The 18,727-nt window shown below is 38.7% G+C and overlaps 1 protein-coding gene across 1 annotated transcript in view; it reads left to right on the top strand.

The window, feature by feature from the left end:
• Positions 1–18,727, top strand: part of tesk2 (testis associated actin remodelling kinase 2) — a 33,291-nt gene that overhangs the window by 11,004 nt on the left and 3,560 nt on the right. The window contains exons 6-13 of the mRNA XM_005728967.1: positions 2,995–3,043; positions 8,224–8,370; positions 9,626–9,708; positions 11,889–11,973; positions 12,237–12,320; positions 13,171–13,257; positions 15,345–15,483; positions 17,083–17,613. Coding sequence (XP_005729024.1) covers positions 2,995–3,043; positions 8,224–8,370; positions 9,626–9,708; positions 11,889–11,973; positions 12,237–12,320; positions 13,171–13,257; positions 15,345–15,483; positions 17,083–17,613 — 1,205 coding nt within the window. The remainder of the gene's footprint in view (positions 1–2,994; positions 3,044–8,223; positions 8,371–9,625; positions 9,709–11,888; positions 11,974–12,236; positions 12,321–13,170; positions 13,258–15,344; positions 15,484–17,082; positions 17,614–18,727) is intronic.

The raw sequence follows: 18,727 nt of genomic DNA, 5'->3' as shown, positions 1-18,727 counted from the left end.
TAGTCTTCCACCCCCTTCACCACCACTTCTCTTCTGTCATTTGCTCATGTGCTTGTGGTTGTGACCTGTTTCCTTTGGGGTTGGTTTGAAACTGTGTCAAACATAGAGCCTATTAGCAATGGATTTTCTAAGCTGCCAACTCCTGTTAGGGTTTCACCAGATGCCTGGAGGCAAGAAGCAAGGAGGGCCCTCTCTGTCACAGGGAAGGGGAAAGGCAGAAGCTGTATACAGTCATGAACATTTTCTTTTCAGTTATCTGCTGTATGATTGGCAAAGTGTCAAAAAGTTGGTGACATTTGTGGTCCTTGCTGATTTGTGTTGTCTCCATTTAACATTTTTCAGAATTAAAATAGAAATCAATGTCAAACCGTTTTAAAAGTGCAGTCGCAGTTTTGCTTTTCTTCTTCTTTTTGGACCTAGTACTAAATAAATAGTAACACAGGTAAGCATGATGCATTGATAGACTTAACAAGTGCCTCGCTTAGCCAGAGATACCTGCTAAATAGCACCAAGTAATGTAGAAATAAAGTGGATACTGTCCTAATAGTATATTAACTTTAAGCCTTAATAAAATTCAAAGGGGTGAGATATACACAAAAAATTGGCTACATAGTGCAGTAGTTTACATGTTTGCTTAACAAGTGAAAAGTTCCCAGTTCGATTCTAGGAGGAGACACAAATGTCTTTGGGGTTGCATCAGAAGAAGGCATCTGATGTTAAAGTCTGCCAAAACAAATGTGATCCCCTGTGAATAAGTGAGCAGCTGAAAGTAGCTTCTTTTTCACTCTGCGCTGTTCTTGTGAAAGGGAAAATTGGATACATGTAGCAAAGCCTGTTTTAGTTGCAAAGTTTTAACATGGGATTCTAGAGGACTTGACTTACTTTTGCAGCCTCAATTTGCCATTTAAGGAACTCTGATTTTTGGAATTTGTTTTTGGGCTTCACTTTTCAGCGCCACAGGTTGCAACTTGGTCAGAACCTAGGCATCATGATGAAATTGACTTTAAGTTCCATTTTCTTTAAGATCTAACTTCCTGTTGAAGTTAAATGCACATAATCTTTGGCCACTTTCAACTTTGAATCCATAATTACGCTGCTGTCCTGCTGACTAATTTCTCTAATGTCCTTAAAAGTCTTCTGTTTCTGTAGTGTAATGCCACTTTTCATGACTTTATTTTGTTTTGCTTTGTTTAAACATTAAGAACATTGACATAAATGGACAAAGGCCAAAACAAAACTGGAAGCTAGTAAAGATCTAAAAAAGATACATAAATATGTGAAGCCTGTGGATTTGAGCAAGGCTGCCTCTGTTAATAGTTAAAGTTATTTATGTATGTATAACTTTGCATAATCATGATTTTTCCCAGTCTTTCAGTTAGTCAGTTGTTACAGTTTTCTTTGCAGCTGCCAGAAGAATCTTACACAGGTATTAGTGTTTTGGATGTACATGTCCTTTAAGGTGTATAAAATCAAATGTGCTTGTGGAATTATATAACCAATGGCTGCTGTCCAAGAAAAGTTTTAGTTTTCCACATCTAAAAAATATGAATAGTATATTTTAGTTCTTCAGATTGTATTTGTTTTATGGTTCTTAAATGCAGATCTTATCCATATTTAAACCTCTTCAAATGACATCTGTGGTAAAATGCAAAGGTGTTTAACTTTAATTTTACTGCAGGAAAGTATGGAAAGTGGGTACACTTAATAAAATGTTGAATATGAGATGTTATTTCAATTAGAACAACTGTTTTGCTATAAAATAGGTTTGTTATTTTGTCTTTGTAGTAAATATTTCACATTCTACTTTGGGCATGTGTGTGGGGGAGTGTGTGTTTACGGCCATGCACACATATGCATAAATATCTTTGTGTGTTCACGGACACACAAGCACACATCGTTTACAATGCCATCTTTGTTAAGCGTGCTTCATGGTTTGTGTGTCTGTGTGCTAACAAGCTTGCACTGAGGGGGTCATTGTTAGCTAAAGTCCAATAAGGGCCCACAGAGTTGACCTTTTCGTTTACTTCAGAATTATGAGGTCCTCAACTGAGTTTGTGAACAGTTGGTTCATGTGTTGCTCTGAACACACACACACACACACACACACACACACACACACACACACACACACACACACACACACACACCATTAGATTTCAAGTGAAGGGGTACACAGCCCTCTCTGGGCTCAATTTATTTTATAAATACAGATGAATAAAAAGTCATCCAAAATTGAGGAAGAATGATCTGACATGATAAGTTGAGGCTGTGTTTATCCTTGATTAAAGTGTTTGTCATTGTGGTAGATTTAATTATTTAGTTATTTAGTTTAATATCAGAAATTGAATTTGTCAGTGTGATTATGAAACACTGACACAACAGAAAGGGTGTTAGCATGATTGTGGTTTTGTTTATTACTATATTAAAATTTGCAGGAAAGGCAGAGGGAGAAATGGAAGGAATGCAGGTGAAGCAGCTGAGCTGTTATTATCCTGCTGTTATGAGACTGTCTGACAGTAATCACCGGTCCGGTCTTGCCTATTGGAATTTTAATCTTTTCTCAACTGTTGTTGCTGCTTTCTTCTCTTCACTCATAACAGAAAAGGTCACAAAGTATTTTAATCTATTTTTTATACACACTACATAGCAAGTGATTCTATAGTGTAATGGTTAACACATTTTCTTGGCAAGCAAAAGGCTGTTACTTTGATTCCAGCTGGAAGCACAAATGCCCTTTGGGGTTGTATGAGGAAGGGTATCTAGTGTAAAACACCTCCTGTGATAAGGGAGCAGACAACTTCTTCTAGCAAGTTATTGAACTAGTTAGAAACTGTGTTTGTGGCTTGCAAAGATAAGAACATTTGTCTGTCAGTGTCTCAACCACATTTTTCTTTTATCAAGTCAAATTATTACACATATCTTCAATTAATCTTTGAAATGGTGCTTATAAAACATGTTTTAACAACAACATTTTTCATTGCATCTGTCTTCTAGGTTTAAAGGAGTTTGTGTCCATGAGGGCCAGCTTCATGCTCTCACAGAGGTAGGAGAACATATGCACAAACACACAATTTCACACTGAAGCTTCTGTGCACACTAATATGTGAGATCAAAGCGTGGCTGCTAATGAAAGGTCGAGCACTGGGGCACCTATGCTATAATTCTTTTTGTGTTAGTGTGGCTTGTGTGCGTTCTTGTTATTTTCAAGTGAACACCACGTAATCCATGAGCACAACACAGAAGTGCACAAGCCTGTAATTGTGGAAAACCAAGAGAACTGAATGTCCTTATTTATGTGTAACCCTTGGCCTCTGTGTGAGTAAGCGGGAGGGAGAATTTGATACAGGCAACTAATCAAGCTTTCCAGGGAAGGTAAACGTTTGGATATCTTTGTGATTAATGTTATTTAAATTCACATAGCCCAATTTTAGTCACAGAAAATGTCCAATAGACACATGACATATCTGAGTCTGAATGAAAGGATGAGTTGCACAGAACATCAGGTCTTATCCTCCAAATTACAAAAGAATAAACTGAGGCAGAAACAGAACCCTTGTGGCGTTTATGTTATAGTAAAGGGCCCCTTGTTACCAAGTAGCTTTGATTTTTCTCAAGTCATTCTGAATACTGAACAGTATTCTCCAACATTGCAAGTTGCTTTTTGCTTCTCATGTGTGTTTTTTTTGGGGTAATTTAAATAATAAATACAATGGGGTAGTTGTTGCTCGGGAGGTAGAACAGGTCATCTACTAATTTGAAAGTTGGTGGTTTGATCCCTGACTGCTTCAAAGTATCTTTGGGCAACTACTGAACCCCAAGTTGTTCACCGGTGTGTGAGTGCTAGATAGAAAACAGGCGTAGAAAAAAGTGCTTCTATAAATGTGAGTGAATAAGAGAAGTTAAAAGCTTCTTTTAACTAATAAAGCTTTTTGCTTCTGTCAGTCTCAGATCTCCAGGCATTCAGACATAGATTTCTTTTTGTCTGTATTTCTGTAACAAAAGGTTTTAACAGGAGTTTATTAGCCTTGTTCTAACCCCTAACATGGAGATTACGGTACTAAATTATGAATTAATTAATTTTGAGCTAGTAATGTTATGAAAACTACAACTCCTGTTTTCTTGCAACACGTGTTGCACATGTTGCAATAAAATTTGCCCTCTGCTGCTTAATGCAGTGTAAATTTAGTCACATCACAGACTGCGTTTTGTTCGATAAGTTTTTAAAATTTTATACACACATAATCTGCCTAATGATGTGCTAATCTCAATCTACATGAACTTTCATTTATACAGATATACATCAACACTTCAGCCACTGATGAGCCAGTTCATCTCTGCAAATGATTATGTATGAATTTGCATGATATGGTCAGTTACATGTAAATGTGGGGTGATAGACATGGGCTATCTGAAGAAAGCATACACTGTTAGAGATGCTCCCGGACTCACACATATGTTCTAAATTACACTGCTGTGCTGCACAGTGAATGTGCTTATTGTAGCCTTGACAAATAGAGACTGACACCAGTTTTATAATAGAACACATCTTGAGATGCTGAATTTGCACATATGGTTGATCGTAGTTGCAAAGGGAAGTACTGCTTATTGTACTATGCATACGCACTGTGGTAGGTCTTGTATTCCTTCCTTCAGCGTAAACAGATCCTGTTGTATCGTGTCGGGGCCAAGCTGTATGCTCTGACTCTGGTAGCAGGCTCATGCCGTTTTGTTACCTGACCCCCGCTATGTGGCTATGCTCAGAGGAAGAGGAGAATGAAGTTACTGCATGGCCTCAAGCTGCTTCAGTAACACTGACTGACACGCAGACACAAGCACATCCCATGTTAGCGCATATGTTAGCTTGAAACTGAAACACTGAAGTGCTGTTAGCATTCAAGAGAGCAAAAGTTGAAAATGATAGATTTGATTTTATTATTGTTTCATGCACAGAAAATAAGTCCAGCATGAAAGAGCTTATAAGACACAAATAGCAGAAGAAAGAAGAAAAGAAAAAGAAGAAAATTAAATGGTGTTGGAAAAGCACCATAACTCACAACTGCTAAATAAATAATCCAGTCTGATGTCTTCTCCAGGGTTTAGATATAAAGGCATCCAGTTAATAAACAACCTTTTCATTCTGTCAGTGCACAAAAACATGTCTGGATTTTTAACAGACGTTTTATTAAATAAAGTCGTCCTTAACTCGTCTAAATAAGAATAATCCAGGAGAACACTGAAGAGTACAACCTGCATACCTCCCTTGTATTAATTCTAAAACTTCAATTTTTTTTAGTTTTTTTTCCCCTTCTTGTTTCAAAGATTGGCTTTGAATGGTCTATAGCATATGATAGAATTAAAACCTTCTTCCCCATTTAGGTAAGGAAACCCTTGAGGTCTACAACTGTTTTTTAATCTTTATTACATTATGATGATCTGCTCTTTATAAATGTGCCTGATAGTAACTACATAAGGTATACCTGTACATAATTATGCGTTATGTTTTGTTATTAGCTTTGCAAATTGTGCACACATCATTGCTGTTTGTCTTCAAACTTTCCTGTTGGATTCTTTCTATATAGAACTTTCCCCTCCTGGTTCCCTCTTACGTCTGCGCATACACGTGTATCAGGAAGGCTTTTGCTTTTATATATTTGATAAATGTTTCTCCACAGAGTAAGAACAGAATCAGACAAAAACTTTTAAATTTGTCTGTTTTTCCTGGAAGTATATAAAGAAGGGCCTGAAATTCTCAGAACTGGTTACAGTGGAGGATTTGAAGTCAATTTTAAAGGATCAGGAAAATGCTACTCTTGGTTAATATAATTTCTCCTCAATTTGCACTGAAATTGGTTTTAACCTTCATATTTTATTAAATATGTTTTGGACATTGTGCTGTGCGCTGTCCTCTTGGCCAGGGTCCTCCTGAAATAGTATCTTTGACCTGCATAAATATATATAGGCTATAATAAAGGGTATAATGTAGGATAAATATAGGATATAATAAAAGGAATCGTTGCATGATGTGGGTATTTGGCATCTGCACTGGATTGCTGTTTCACAGGCAAATTATCCTTTGAAGACTTAGCACAATGTACAGTGATCTAGACCTCAAAGACTTGCTCTGCTTCTGCTCAGCTTCATTTTAATGCATCTTATATGAACTGCTTCTGCAATCGTAATCTGGGCTAATGGTAAGTCATGACCCATGCCAGGATTATACTGCTGTTTGAAGCTGCTCCCGGCAGCAAACAAGAACTCTTTGTTTGAGTCTTTCCAGGTTTTTTAACCTGAAACACAGACAGTCCTCCAGAACTGTTGTGACCAGCCATATGTTTCTTATTTCCTCAGCTCACTGCATCTTAAATGATCATACTCGGTACTTGCATGGCCCAAACGTGCCATGTTTAATGATCAGTTTGGTGCATCAGTACTTCCATAAACAGGATGAGGTAAATTCCGGGAAATACACAATGCATGAGTGAGAGGCTTTTTAAAATATAACTTTACTTCCACTTTACTGCTTTTAGTTTACACGACAGGTGCACTCTTCTGTAAAATCGTGTGATTTGCTTTTCTGACTAGGCATACTTTGTGCGTATTCTGTTGGTGTGATTATAAACTGTGCGAAGCAGGGAAGTTGGATTAGTCTTTTTTTTTCTTTTTTTTTAATTGACTGCACTTGGGATTTCTCCTGTTGTGTTTCTCTGTTTGGAAACTCCAATCAGGCGTAGACAACAGATGTTGAACTCTGTGGCTACTGAGGAATTTACTGGACAAATACTGTAATCCTCTGACATCTTGAAGCGGTGTGCGCATGTGTGTCACAGTATATCTGAGGGTAAAAGACCGCAGGCAGCTCAATATTTTGGGTCCAATCGTCCAGTTGCTTGAAATCCACAAACATCCAAAGGCACAAAAAGCACCTCTGCTGATCCCCTGTAGAAATTGAGAAAGACCGTAGTCCGGTACATGGAATTATCAGCTGTGGAGGTTAAGACAAACATTTCAGCAAACTTATGTGAAGAATATTGTTGGTAGTCACTGATGACAGGACACAGTTTTTACATATTTTTGCAAACTAATTTGCATTCTTTATTCATTTTTTTTTCCCTTCAGTTTTACGTGATGTGGATTTGTAGGTTGGCCTATCTAATTTATGTTGGGCTTTGGAATCTAAACCTTTATGACACTTAACCCTGAAATGATCTGGCTAATATTCAGTTTCAGATTCAGCTTGATTGGTATTAATCTGACTAGAAGCCCAGTTTATTTATTGCATTAAGAAGTAGAGTACAGTTTCAGCTCTCATTGCTCTAATTCAACTCCTGTCAGTCATAGAGTAACCACAGTTAAACCCAAGCAACTCCTTATCTCATCTCTCACAGTTTTAACTACAGTTGTTTTTGATATGTGACAGGATTAGAAGGTCTTTGCATGCAAGACCCGAGGTCAGCCACGTTCTTCTGGACCAAAGCTGACGGACAAACTGAAGGCCCCAGCATTGCTTAAACCCACGGAGCAGGTTTACTAATTCGCCTACACGGTGGGCAGATGGTTCCCATTCATGTTAAGGAAACCAGCCATTCTGCCAGCCAGTTGAACAGGCTGCAGGCCAGATTTTGTTCAGGCAGTTGGTCGATACATTACCTAACCCACCAAGCAGGCTGTCAGTAGTCACTGAATCCAACTGATCAGTCCTCTACTCTGAGCTGTCAAATGAGCAGCTAGTTTGGGTAACATGATTAGTCAGAACCTCTGTGCAGCTTGAATTTACCTCTGTATTTTAATGATGGTGAGTGTGATTGCACCACTGTGACTAATGGATTGTAAAGCCAGCAAGTCATTCTGTTCTGTTGCTGGCAACAGGGAGTGTTATCTTGCCATGACTGGAGTATTCACACCAACTCTATCTAATTCCACTGAAAGGAATTTGATATCTCCCCATCTCACTGTTATAATGACCTGTGTAGGAAGGAAATGCTTTGTTTTTCAAGCATAGTAAAGCAGTTCCTGGTTCAGTAATACCAATAATATGAAATAATTTGTTCTTCCGCACATTTTGAAACCATATTGCACGTTGTCTGTTCTCGAGCTTCAGCATTTTAAAAGCAATTTTCTGTGCCCTACTTTGTTCAGGGTTATTTAGATCTGAATGTAAATCTTGTTTAAAAATAATAGGATATTTACCAGTTAATTTCTAGATGTGTCTTTCTCTTCCTGTAGTACATCAATGGTGGGAACCTGGAGCAACTTCTGGACAGCAACAAACACCTGAGCTGGCCAACCAGGGTGAAATTAGCCTGTGATATCGCCAGCGGTCTGGCCTACTTGCACTCTAAAGGCATATTCCACCGGGACCTCACCTCCAAGGTTAGCTAAATGGGTAATTGTGTCATTAAGAGGTGAAACGGGAGCTAAAAATGGTCTGCTTATATTCCCCCAAAATGAACACTTGGACATCTTCAGATTAGAACCCCTGTGGTGTATTTCTTGTAAGTGTTTTTGTGTGGAGAACAATATAAAATGTTTGACTTTGGCTTCTTTATGAGTTTCCTGTGGGGTAGTATATAATGAAATACTAGCTGTACTAAACAGATAATTGTTTTTCCATTTTCTCATCCCAGGATAATATTCATAAGACTTTCTTAGTGTTATTTAGAAACCTTAAAGTATGTTCAGGTGTGTCCCTGTAACACAGTTTACAAAGAGTTCAGCAGGTTTAGGAATAAGTGGAACCTAAAGACTGCTAACACTGTCACATGTGATATTTTGTACCAAGCAGCTTCTAGTTTTCCAACTTGATCCAGAGCCATGTTGGCGCCGCGAGGGAACATGAGCAGTATGCACTCTGCTGTAAAATCATATTTATTTCCTCTCTTTGCTTTTAGCTCTTCACCTGTTTACAAAATAATAATAATAATAATAAGTACCTGCAAAAAAATAAAGCGTGTGAAATTTTCCACTGGACTAGATGAAAACGCAACACGCAAGAAAAGCCTTTTGTGGTCATATGTCTACTCATAGCCTTGCAAATTATACTTCCTCAAATTAATAGAGAGTCTATTTACTTGGACTCATACCGGTCGGGGAAGTAAATGAACAAAGCAACATTGTCTGCTTTGTATTTATTTAAAGCTATGCACTGTTCTAAAGACTCTCTCCTCTTATTGTACTGTCCTGCTTTATTGGAGAAATTATTTTGTAGTTTACAGAGCAACATGTTGGTGTACCATTTATAAAGGCAGGATAGAAATCTAGTTGTGCACTCACTGTGTCGTACGTTACTCCAGTCAGTTGAGCTGAATGTTAATGTTCTACGTACTCACAGTTTATTTATATGCCAGTCTGAGTAGCTGTAACTACTAAATGTCACAGTTAAGTTACACAGGGGTGTGCAGACAAAGTTAGAAGTGCATGTGCATTAGAAATTTCAATAAACAGCATATTTACAGCCTGTTAATTTAATCTGAAGAGGAATGTTCAACAGGAAAGATGCAACACCATGTACAGTAATGGTGAGGAAGTAGAGGTTTGGACTGGTATTACTAGCTCACAAAAGTTTTTTTTTTATTTTTTATTTTTTAATGCAACTTCCTCAAGCAAACGTGTCTTTCTGCATTCACAGAACTGCCTGATCAAGAGTGATGACGGCATGTACACAGCAGTGGTGGGAGACTTTGGCCTGGCAGAAAAGATCCCTACCAATCTGTAAGGAGCACTCACTGATCTCAGCACATATTTACACCTGGATCATAACTAGTATTAAAAATAATAAACAGCATTTGGAGGCCGTGCTTCTGGTTTTCTACCAGTGTTACAGTCGTGCTTACTCATACTAACACTGAATCTAAATTGCGTTGTAAAAGGGGCCGGCTGTAACCATGAAGTCATTGAAAATTATCACCCAGTGTTTGCTTGATCTGTCCTTGTACCCTTTCATTCACTCACTGTTTTTAGTTTTTACATTTAGCGTGTTTGCGTCACAGCTCTTCTCATCCACCTTGTACTAGACTCAGTAATTTACAGCTGTCAAAAACCACACGTACCCCACGTACTGATCGACAAAGAGTAAGGGAAAACACTGATGAACAGAAGCACATTTAGTAGGTAAAACCACAGGCTCTTTTTTTCTTTTTAAAACCCAGATCTAAAATTAGATTGATTTTAAGACAGATGACTCAAAACTGAAGTTTAACAAGGCTGATGTCTGCTAGTATGTAACCAAACTGAGATATCCGTTCGCTTGTTTTATCTGGTTAAAAAAAGTTTATCAAACTTCAAAGATGTATTGGACCAGTTTTATACTTGCTACTAACATCTCTAGGTGTGTCACATAGTTTGGTTTATGTAATTTAACTGACTGGGATGATGTGTTTGCAGGGTAGCCTTTTTAGCTTTGTCTTGATTTGTTTTAATTTATCTGCACCACACTTCCATTTGTGTCAGGAATAAATGATCATATTGCTACTCCATTCAAATGCTGCTCATTGTAATGAGTGCCAGAGAATATTACAGATCATAAGATTAATATTCTAGCCTGTTTTTTGTTCATTACTGCTCTCCACATGATTCTTTTTGTACTTTTCTGTTGTTGCTGTTACAGCTAACTCACTTAGAGTCTTCCTCCTCTTCTTCTTCCTCCTCCTCATACCACTCACAGGGTTATTTACTGACACATAGGTCAGGCACTAACATTAACAGCCGCCTCTACATTTCACATTCTCTTCTTTAGTGTTTTGATAACAGTAGGATAGTATCAGTGCCGGGTTTTACTTTTTTAATCCTGCAGCAGAGGAGTGTCTCTGTTTTGTCTTTTCTAAACTATATTCAGGAGCGCTGTGCATAGAGACCAAATAATAACTTATGTAATGCTTTATGCATGTGCATATGTAAACATGTATGGGTGTTACTGTGCTGAAAGTAGCCACTCCCGTTATTATTTATTATTAAGTGGGAGAGTGCAGTTTGTCAGGAAATGATGAATCTTGGCTTGCTTAATCCAGTTTAAAATGTATGAAGCAAAGGTCATTTAAGTGAACGAATTAGAGAGTTAAGAGAAATGTTACTATATTATTTTAAATGTCATAAAAGGTGATTAAAAGGTCTGCCTGGTAGAGTCAATACCAAAAACCATTGGTAGTAAATTAAAATAGAATGTGGTTATTTGTAAATCTTATAGACTTCTTTTAATAGCAGTTTGGAAAGTGTCTGAGAACTGAGGAGACCTGCTGCTAGACCTTTGTGAGAGAAATATCGTCCCCTTTTTGTCCGATATGCGATTCTCGCTGCTCAAAAATACTGTGTGTTCTTGTTTTGTATTTTTCATTCCATGATGTACCAAATGTTTGCAATTGGTAAAAATCAGCCTGCCTGCAGTCCAGACTCTTCTATGACAAAGCCATGCTGCAGTAATGGATGCAGTATGTTTTTTAGCATTGTCTTGCTGAAATATGCAATCTCTGGAAAAGGAATGGTCTGGATGGGAGCGCATGTTGCTCTACAAGCTGCATGTACCTTTCAGCATTAATGGTGAGGTTAGAGTTTGCATGTTTTCACAGATGTTCTATATCTATTTACTCCGCTAATGCACTCAAACGGGCTTTTACTTTTTAGCACACGGGTAATATAAAGCCTCATGTTGTGTTAAACATCCTTCCTTTACCCACTTTGTGAACATGGTCAGGTCAGGTCTCTTCCTCGTTCTACACTCACTCTTGCCTTCCTCAAGTTAAAAACAACTCGGTAAAAATATTTTAGGTCAGTGAAGCAGGAAAGCAGAGTTCTAGGTTAATCTTAAAACTGCAAAGTTTCTTACATTTTCTGGCTTTTTTACTATGATGGCATGTTGCAAATAATAAATTATTCTGTGTCTGTGATGGTGTGTTTAGCGCTGAAGGAGAGAAGCTTTCAGTGGTTGGGTCTCCTTTCTGGATGGCTCCGGAGGTGCTGAGGGATGAACCCTACAATGAGAAGGTAGATGTTTATCGTTACAGCCAGTGTTGCTATGGCCTCAGACTGGATTGAACATAAACTTTGATTAGACATTGTTAGAATAGTTTTGATTAAACCTAAACAAACCCCGATGGGAACTGAATCTTCGGAACTGTTAATAATAGCAGATAATTCGCAGTTACTCTGATCTGAATTGTTAGAAGGGGCAATTTTATATTTTTATAAGCAGTCTTTCTTTGCTCTTGTGGGTATGTGTGTAAATATTAACGTCGATCTGTTTTCAGGCCGACGTGTTCTCCTATGGAATAATCCTGTGTGAAATCATCGCAAGGATTCAGGCCGACCCCGACTTTCTTCCCCGCACAGAGGTGACTGCTCATTTGCCTCGCATCACTTTTCTGATCACATGACCTTGCAGTACTAAGTCTACATGTTTGCACTGTACACAGACTAATCTTGTTGCTATACCGTGCCTCTCACCATGTGTACACAGTAAAATAGTTATTCACAGAACAAAATGAGTGTCAACCATTTTCCCACCCATTTTAGAAAAATATAAGTGAACTTCAAATACTTACTATTTATTCATCTAATGAACTTTCTCATTGTGCTTATGTCCAGGCTGTCTTTGCACAAGGCCGATGTTTACCGTTTATGATGTGAAATATGTAAAAGGCTCAGAATATAGCTGTTCAAGTTAGTTAAAACCACCCTTTTCAGTCTTATTTATAACTGCAGTAGCATCTTACACTGGCATTAAAATTATGAAATGCATGTTAATAAAATACAGAAACTTTGATCACCTGTACATTTGTTTTGCACACCGTTTAACATTAAAATCCCTTACCAAGCATCTACTGTATGCAAGTTGGCATGAATTCATTAAGAATGATAACTGGTCAAAAGGGTAATCCTTTGCATTTCAGTGTGAATTGTGCCCTTAAGCCGGGCTTACAAGTGAATCCAAGTTAATAATAAAGCAGCTGATTATTAGTTCTTGATGGTCTAAAGCAAAAGAAAACTTGGCAGCCAGCAGGATCATGTCAGAGGGATTAGTTTGACACGAAGCTGGCTTTGGCAGCTGAGTTACAGTATGTCAAACATCTGCTGAAGTGCTGTCAGTCTCCGTCTTTATCCCACTGTTAGAATATGAATTTCCTGTTTGTTCTTCATGTATTTCAAACCTCTTTGTCCCTCTCGCTTCGCCCTCCTGACCAGAACTTCGGCCTGGACTATCACACGTTCCAGCACATGGTTGGAGACTGTCCGCCTGACTTCCTCCAGCTGGCCTTTAACTGCTGCAATGTGAGTCCATTATACAACCTCATTTTTTAAATTTCAGAAATAATAAAACTTTAAAAAGCAGGATTCAAATAATCCAAGTAGTGTCTGTGAGGCTTCAGGCTGCTCTAAAGGCTCTGTTTCTAAATTTTTTCCTACTATTTAAATCAGTATGATGTCAAAAAAAGAGCAGATATCTGTCATATAGCCATTTGAGGCCCACCCACCTGCTCTTCAGTCCTTGTGTTTGCAACCAGCAGCCAATTGGAATAAAGTTGGCTTAATAATGGTAGAGAAGCTAACATAGTTTATTTCAGACCAAGTGAAATGAGCGACTTCATCAAAACCCATGAGATAAACTGTGATTCATTTAAAGTGGCTCTTTTAAAGTCCAATAAACAGCTTAGGTTTATTTTAAGCATAAAAACATGTTGTTTACTGGGAGATGTACGTGGTCATTGCTTATCGATTTCCAATCCTCTTCTTTCCATCTTGTGCAACAAACATTCAGGGCTGCTTATCTCTGACCAGCATTTACAGGAAGTAAACAAAACATAACTGTTAAATATTTAAAATTCAATAGAAAAAAATAAATGTGCTTGTTAGCACTAGTTCACTGATAATAAACACCCACTGTCTGCTTGTGAGAAAACAGCTTGCAGGCAGCAGTAGCTTTAAAGTAGCTCATAAAGTTGAGGCTTCAGTCTGTTTTTATAATGTGTTTACCACAAACTCTGCTATGTTGAGACAACATTTCCCAGTTGGCTTTGTCCTGGAGTTTCGACTGTTTTATTTCTAATTAGTTAAGTAACGTTCATTCCCTTTTTCAGAAATAAAGGGGCAATCTGATTATGTGAATAATCGGATTTAGCTTCCTCTCCAGAAGGGGTTCTGTTCTCTAAAAGCAGACCCACTCACTTGGCACGTTCTGCTTTTCTTAAGTCATATACTGGTTTGTTGTAAAAGTATCTAGAATAAGCAGCAAGTAAATGAAACCATAAAATAAAATATATTTGCTTATAGACTTTAAATGAGATTTTGCTACTTTGTTTTACTCACATGATCACTGAACTGAAAACACGAGTTCTTTTTCACTGAAGTTAATTACAACCACAGATGATGAGAGCATTAAAGATCTTACAGCACCCTGCTGATTAAGACTAGATAGGCCTCTTCTATCCCTTCTCATCCTTATCTCTTGTCTTGCTTTTATCATCCTTATCCTTCTTCAAGTCTGTTTCCAAGTCTGTCTCTTCCTGTCATTTCCTTGTGACTTCTTTTGCACTTCTTTGACAGTTAAATATCATCTTTTAGCAACACTTTCATTTTTTTCACACTTTGTATTTCATCCCAGCTGTCCATTGCCAATTTATTCTTCTTCCATCTGCCTCCCCTTGTTTCTCTTGCTTTTATTTTGCCTCTCAGCTTTATCATTTTCATTTTGATTTCATACATGTCTATCCTCATAAATTCAGTCAGTCACTATTCTTGGAAAGGAGGGGCTTTCTTGCATAGGGGAATTTTTTGTAATTGTCTCATAGGGATTTTTAGCTAGAGCCAAACGTTAATCAACGGCTATATGATTAAAATATTAAGCACGTTTGAGTTTGCATTTCTGTCACATAGGGTGACTCATGGCCTTTAATGTAAGGATATGATTGTACTTGTATGTGCTGGCACCACCCAAAGGTAAATCTAATTCTTAGCCATAAAATAAACATTTTATTACTAGATTTTATTGCTAAGGACAGTTGAAAATCGTAGTGACCTCAGATGTTCATTTTACTACTCGTCTTAGTATTATACCACAGTCTGCTGAGCAACTGAACATTTCCCAACTAGAGTGCCAATAATATTATAAAACCGTCCTTTCTTTGTGCCACTATAGCACCAACCTGTAAACTACAGTTTAAGGGTTTTGGTGTCATCGAGTAATGTAATGTGAACTATGACACTGTTACATAATCAACGCAGTTTTCATGTTAAGATAAATGCAATTCTGTGTGTGTGTTTCTCTTTACCTAGAAAATAATGTACAAAGTGCAACCTTTGATAATGTTTATTACTGTCACTATCAGCCTTCTCCATATCTCCTTTTTCTTCTCCTTTAGATGGATCCTAAACTCCGTCCATCCTTCTCAGACCTCGTCAGGCACCTCGAGGAGATTTTCGCACGCCTTAAAGTTCAAGATATGGAGCACGAGTGTGTCCCGCTCACTGGGGACAATGACAAGAAAACCATAGCCAAAGGTAACAGTCCCCCCTCCCACCCTCACATAAAACTTCAGCTTTACAGTCCATAAAGGCCACGTCGTTTTATTTACACGAAGATGCTTGTAAATTCCTGTGAGGGGAGGTGAAAGGAGGGGAAACTGTAAGCAAACAAGGCAACAGAAATTTCCCTCACCTCACCCTTGCCACTTACAACAGTACAGACTCTGCTTGTCTTATCTTCTCAGCCTGTCAACTATTTCACCATTTATCCAATGTCCAATCCAACTCTTCTTTTTCCTCCTAACACCACAGTGCTTCTCATCTCAAAGCAAACGGTCACTTACAAAGGTGCTGTTTACACTGCCCTCACCCTAAACATACAGCCAGGCTTGCTCAGGCCAGATTTTGCTCCTTTCAAACAGCTTCAGCCATGTAATAGCCCTTATTTCACTGACGTCTGTATTCACTATTATCGCACTCAAGCGAGCTATTTAAAGTGCATCATGTTAACATTTATCTGAGTGTCCCTATCACTGACCCAGAGCTCTAACCGTGAATCACTTTGATTCCTGAAAATATAAACTTCATCCACGGTAGAAGAGGAAATTTGGTCAGAGATCAACATTCCTGCTTGAGACACTTAATCCATGCAGGCCCAGGTTTCACTTCTAATTTGGTCCCACGTAGAGCCGCCTGCATGTCTGACACATCATGGAGTCATGAGGAGCCAGTAATGATTTTGTTTGGGCAAGCCCCAGAGCTTCCCCCCACACCCCCCAGTTATGTCACAGCTGTGACATAAAACATTTATACAGCTGTCAAGATTATTGTTTTTTCTTTTTATCCGATGAAGGTGACAACAGAACATATAAAACGCAGTCTTAGCCTGCTGGCATGAGGGTGATCCCTCATGTAGCTGTTACTGTGTGGAAAACAGGGCCTGACTGTGACACCTCTCATCAGCTGTTGGTTGTTACATCATAAACTTCCTTTTCGCCATTCCTCCTCCCCTCTATGTACCCATCATCCTCCTCCACCTCCTCCATCTCCCTCTCTCTGCTGATAACATCAATGTTTCCCGAGACCAGGATCGCCCTGACAGTAGGAAATGTTTCTGTTGCATAACGAAAACGTAAAAGCCAAATATTTTTCCAAAGTAGCCTTTTTTTAGTCCACATGAGTAAGAAGAGTTTCCTGGAATAAAGGAGACACCTGGGGGTGCACTACAAGCTTTGAGAGGAGCTCGTTTGTTTAGATATATTTATGCTATGCTTGGAACCGTCTCAGTACTTAACGTTAAAAAATATTTATACAAGTAAACCCTTTGTTTTTGAACAATGTTTAACAACCACCGGCGAGATTGTTTCTTAATCCTCCTGTTTTTCCTGCCATGATTTCAGCGCTGCGAGAATTAAACCCGACCACACCACTGAAAACGTCTGTTTAAATAATCTCATGCAGCGCCTTGGGAAACTGTTAACATACATTTAGCCTATTCTGCCATCTAGTGGTTTTAAAATATTCCTGCTTCACCTTCAGTATGGCTGTGTCAAAAGAAAACTGAAATACACTTCTGTATATTCTGTAGATTTTATGTAAGATGATCACAGAAGGCTTTTGTTCTCTTCATTTAAGGGGAGAAAATCCAAGGCTTCAAGCGAGGGAATCCTCTTGGTTTCCAGAACGATAAAATCCCTCCTAAATCACCCCGCCCCAGACGAAACATCTGGCTCAGCCGCAGCCAATCGGACGTCTTCTCCTGCAAGCCAGGAAGAAATGTCAATGTCCAGGACCCTTACTATAACCCCCCTACTGCCAAGAGAGCCTCCAAAGCCCGCAAGATCAACCCTTTTACAGCCCGAGAAGATCTGTGCGGTGGGAAGATTAAGTTTTACGATGTGCCCAGCAAGTCCGTCTTCTCCCTGGTGTTTGACCTCCACTCGCCACCTGGAAGTGTGTTCAGTAACCAACCATGTGCTCTCGGGCCCGGAGGAGCCCAACAAGAGGCGTCTTATTACTGGCAGCAGCTGCCGGGAAGACAGTGTCACTCCTTACCGGTATCGCCCCAGCTTCCTCGCTCTGAGATCTTCCACCTCGCCGCTGCTGTTAGCACCAACAACGGTTCTGTTCACTGTAACTCCAGTCAGCTGTCCACAACTCTTCTAGGTGAGCTCAGCGAATGTTTGTGGAAAGATAAAAGATGAGCTTCAAGTAGGAAACAATCAACTAAAATTAGATTTTAGTTTAGTTTAGTGGCTAATGGTCCCTCTTTGAAGTGACATGTCAGGGACATTTGTGATTAACCAAGCAGTTTGCATGTAGCATGCAGCAAGCATTGTAAATAAATAACATTTTTAATTGCTGAGTGTGTAAGTAACTCTTTGCTTTGCGGTTTAAATTCTAAGCTAGAGGATTGTGAACTCATAATATGCTTCTTTTCAGCTAAGAGTGCACCATACATGAGGCGAGTAAGGTGATGATAACCAGAAATAAGGAACTCATGTTCAGTGCTGCTTTTGAGCAGGTTTTAAATAAGAGGATAACACGTTATCTTCTGTCAGTGATGACCACAGTAACGACCAAACCATATGTGTCATATTATTACATTACCTGTTCACTTTTAGGTTACTGTAACAGACATGAGTCATCATCTGTGAAGTCAGTTTCATTCCGTCTGTTTCATATAAATGAAACCGTGTGGGCCATCTCATTCTGCAGGAGCAGGAACAGAACAGTCTGTAATTATTAGGGCGAGTTTCCTCGTTCATCAGTTTTTGCTCCTTTAGTGTAGGTTGACAAGTTAATGCGATTATTTAAGTGTACATCTTTTGGGATGCATAAGAAAACTATTTGAGTTCCAGTGCAAAGAACACTGGAACAAGGACCATTACCATATCGCTATGGTAATGGTCCCACATAATTAGTAGCTAAAGTTTGGAAACTTGCATGGTTTAAATGATAAGCATGAGGGTGATGAATAACTGGCAATATTTGTCTGCCGACGCCGTGTGTGACCTTATTAAAGTCGTCCTTTATGATCTCAAAATAATAATGCACTTTGAATGTCGGACAGGAAATTCCAGTGGCAGTCAAATAGAGCAGCCATGTAATTGATAGTAGCTTTCCATGACTTAGTGTCACCGATTTACCCTATTTACACAAGTTTAAGTTTAGCCATAGATCAACATGTGTGTCCTACTCATAGTGTGAGAAATCTGTGTTCATCTGATCAACAACACTGCATCCAAACTACTTCAGATTTGGTTTGATGAATTATCAG

Source organism: Pundamilia nyererei, unplaced genomic scaffold (assembly GCF_000239375.1).
Source record: "Pundamilia nyererei isolate P.nyererei 1_Seehausen unplaced genomic scaffold, PunNye1.0 scaffold00031, whole genome shotgun sequence".
In the NCBI taxonomy this organism is placed as follows: domain Eukaryota; kingdom Metazoa; phylum Chordata; class Actinopteri; order Cichliformes; family Cichlidae; genus Pundamilia; species Pundamilia nyererei.
This window is presented reverse-complemented; position numbering and strand designations above follow the sequence as displayed.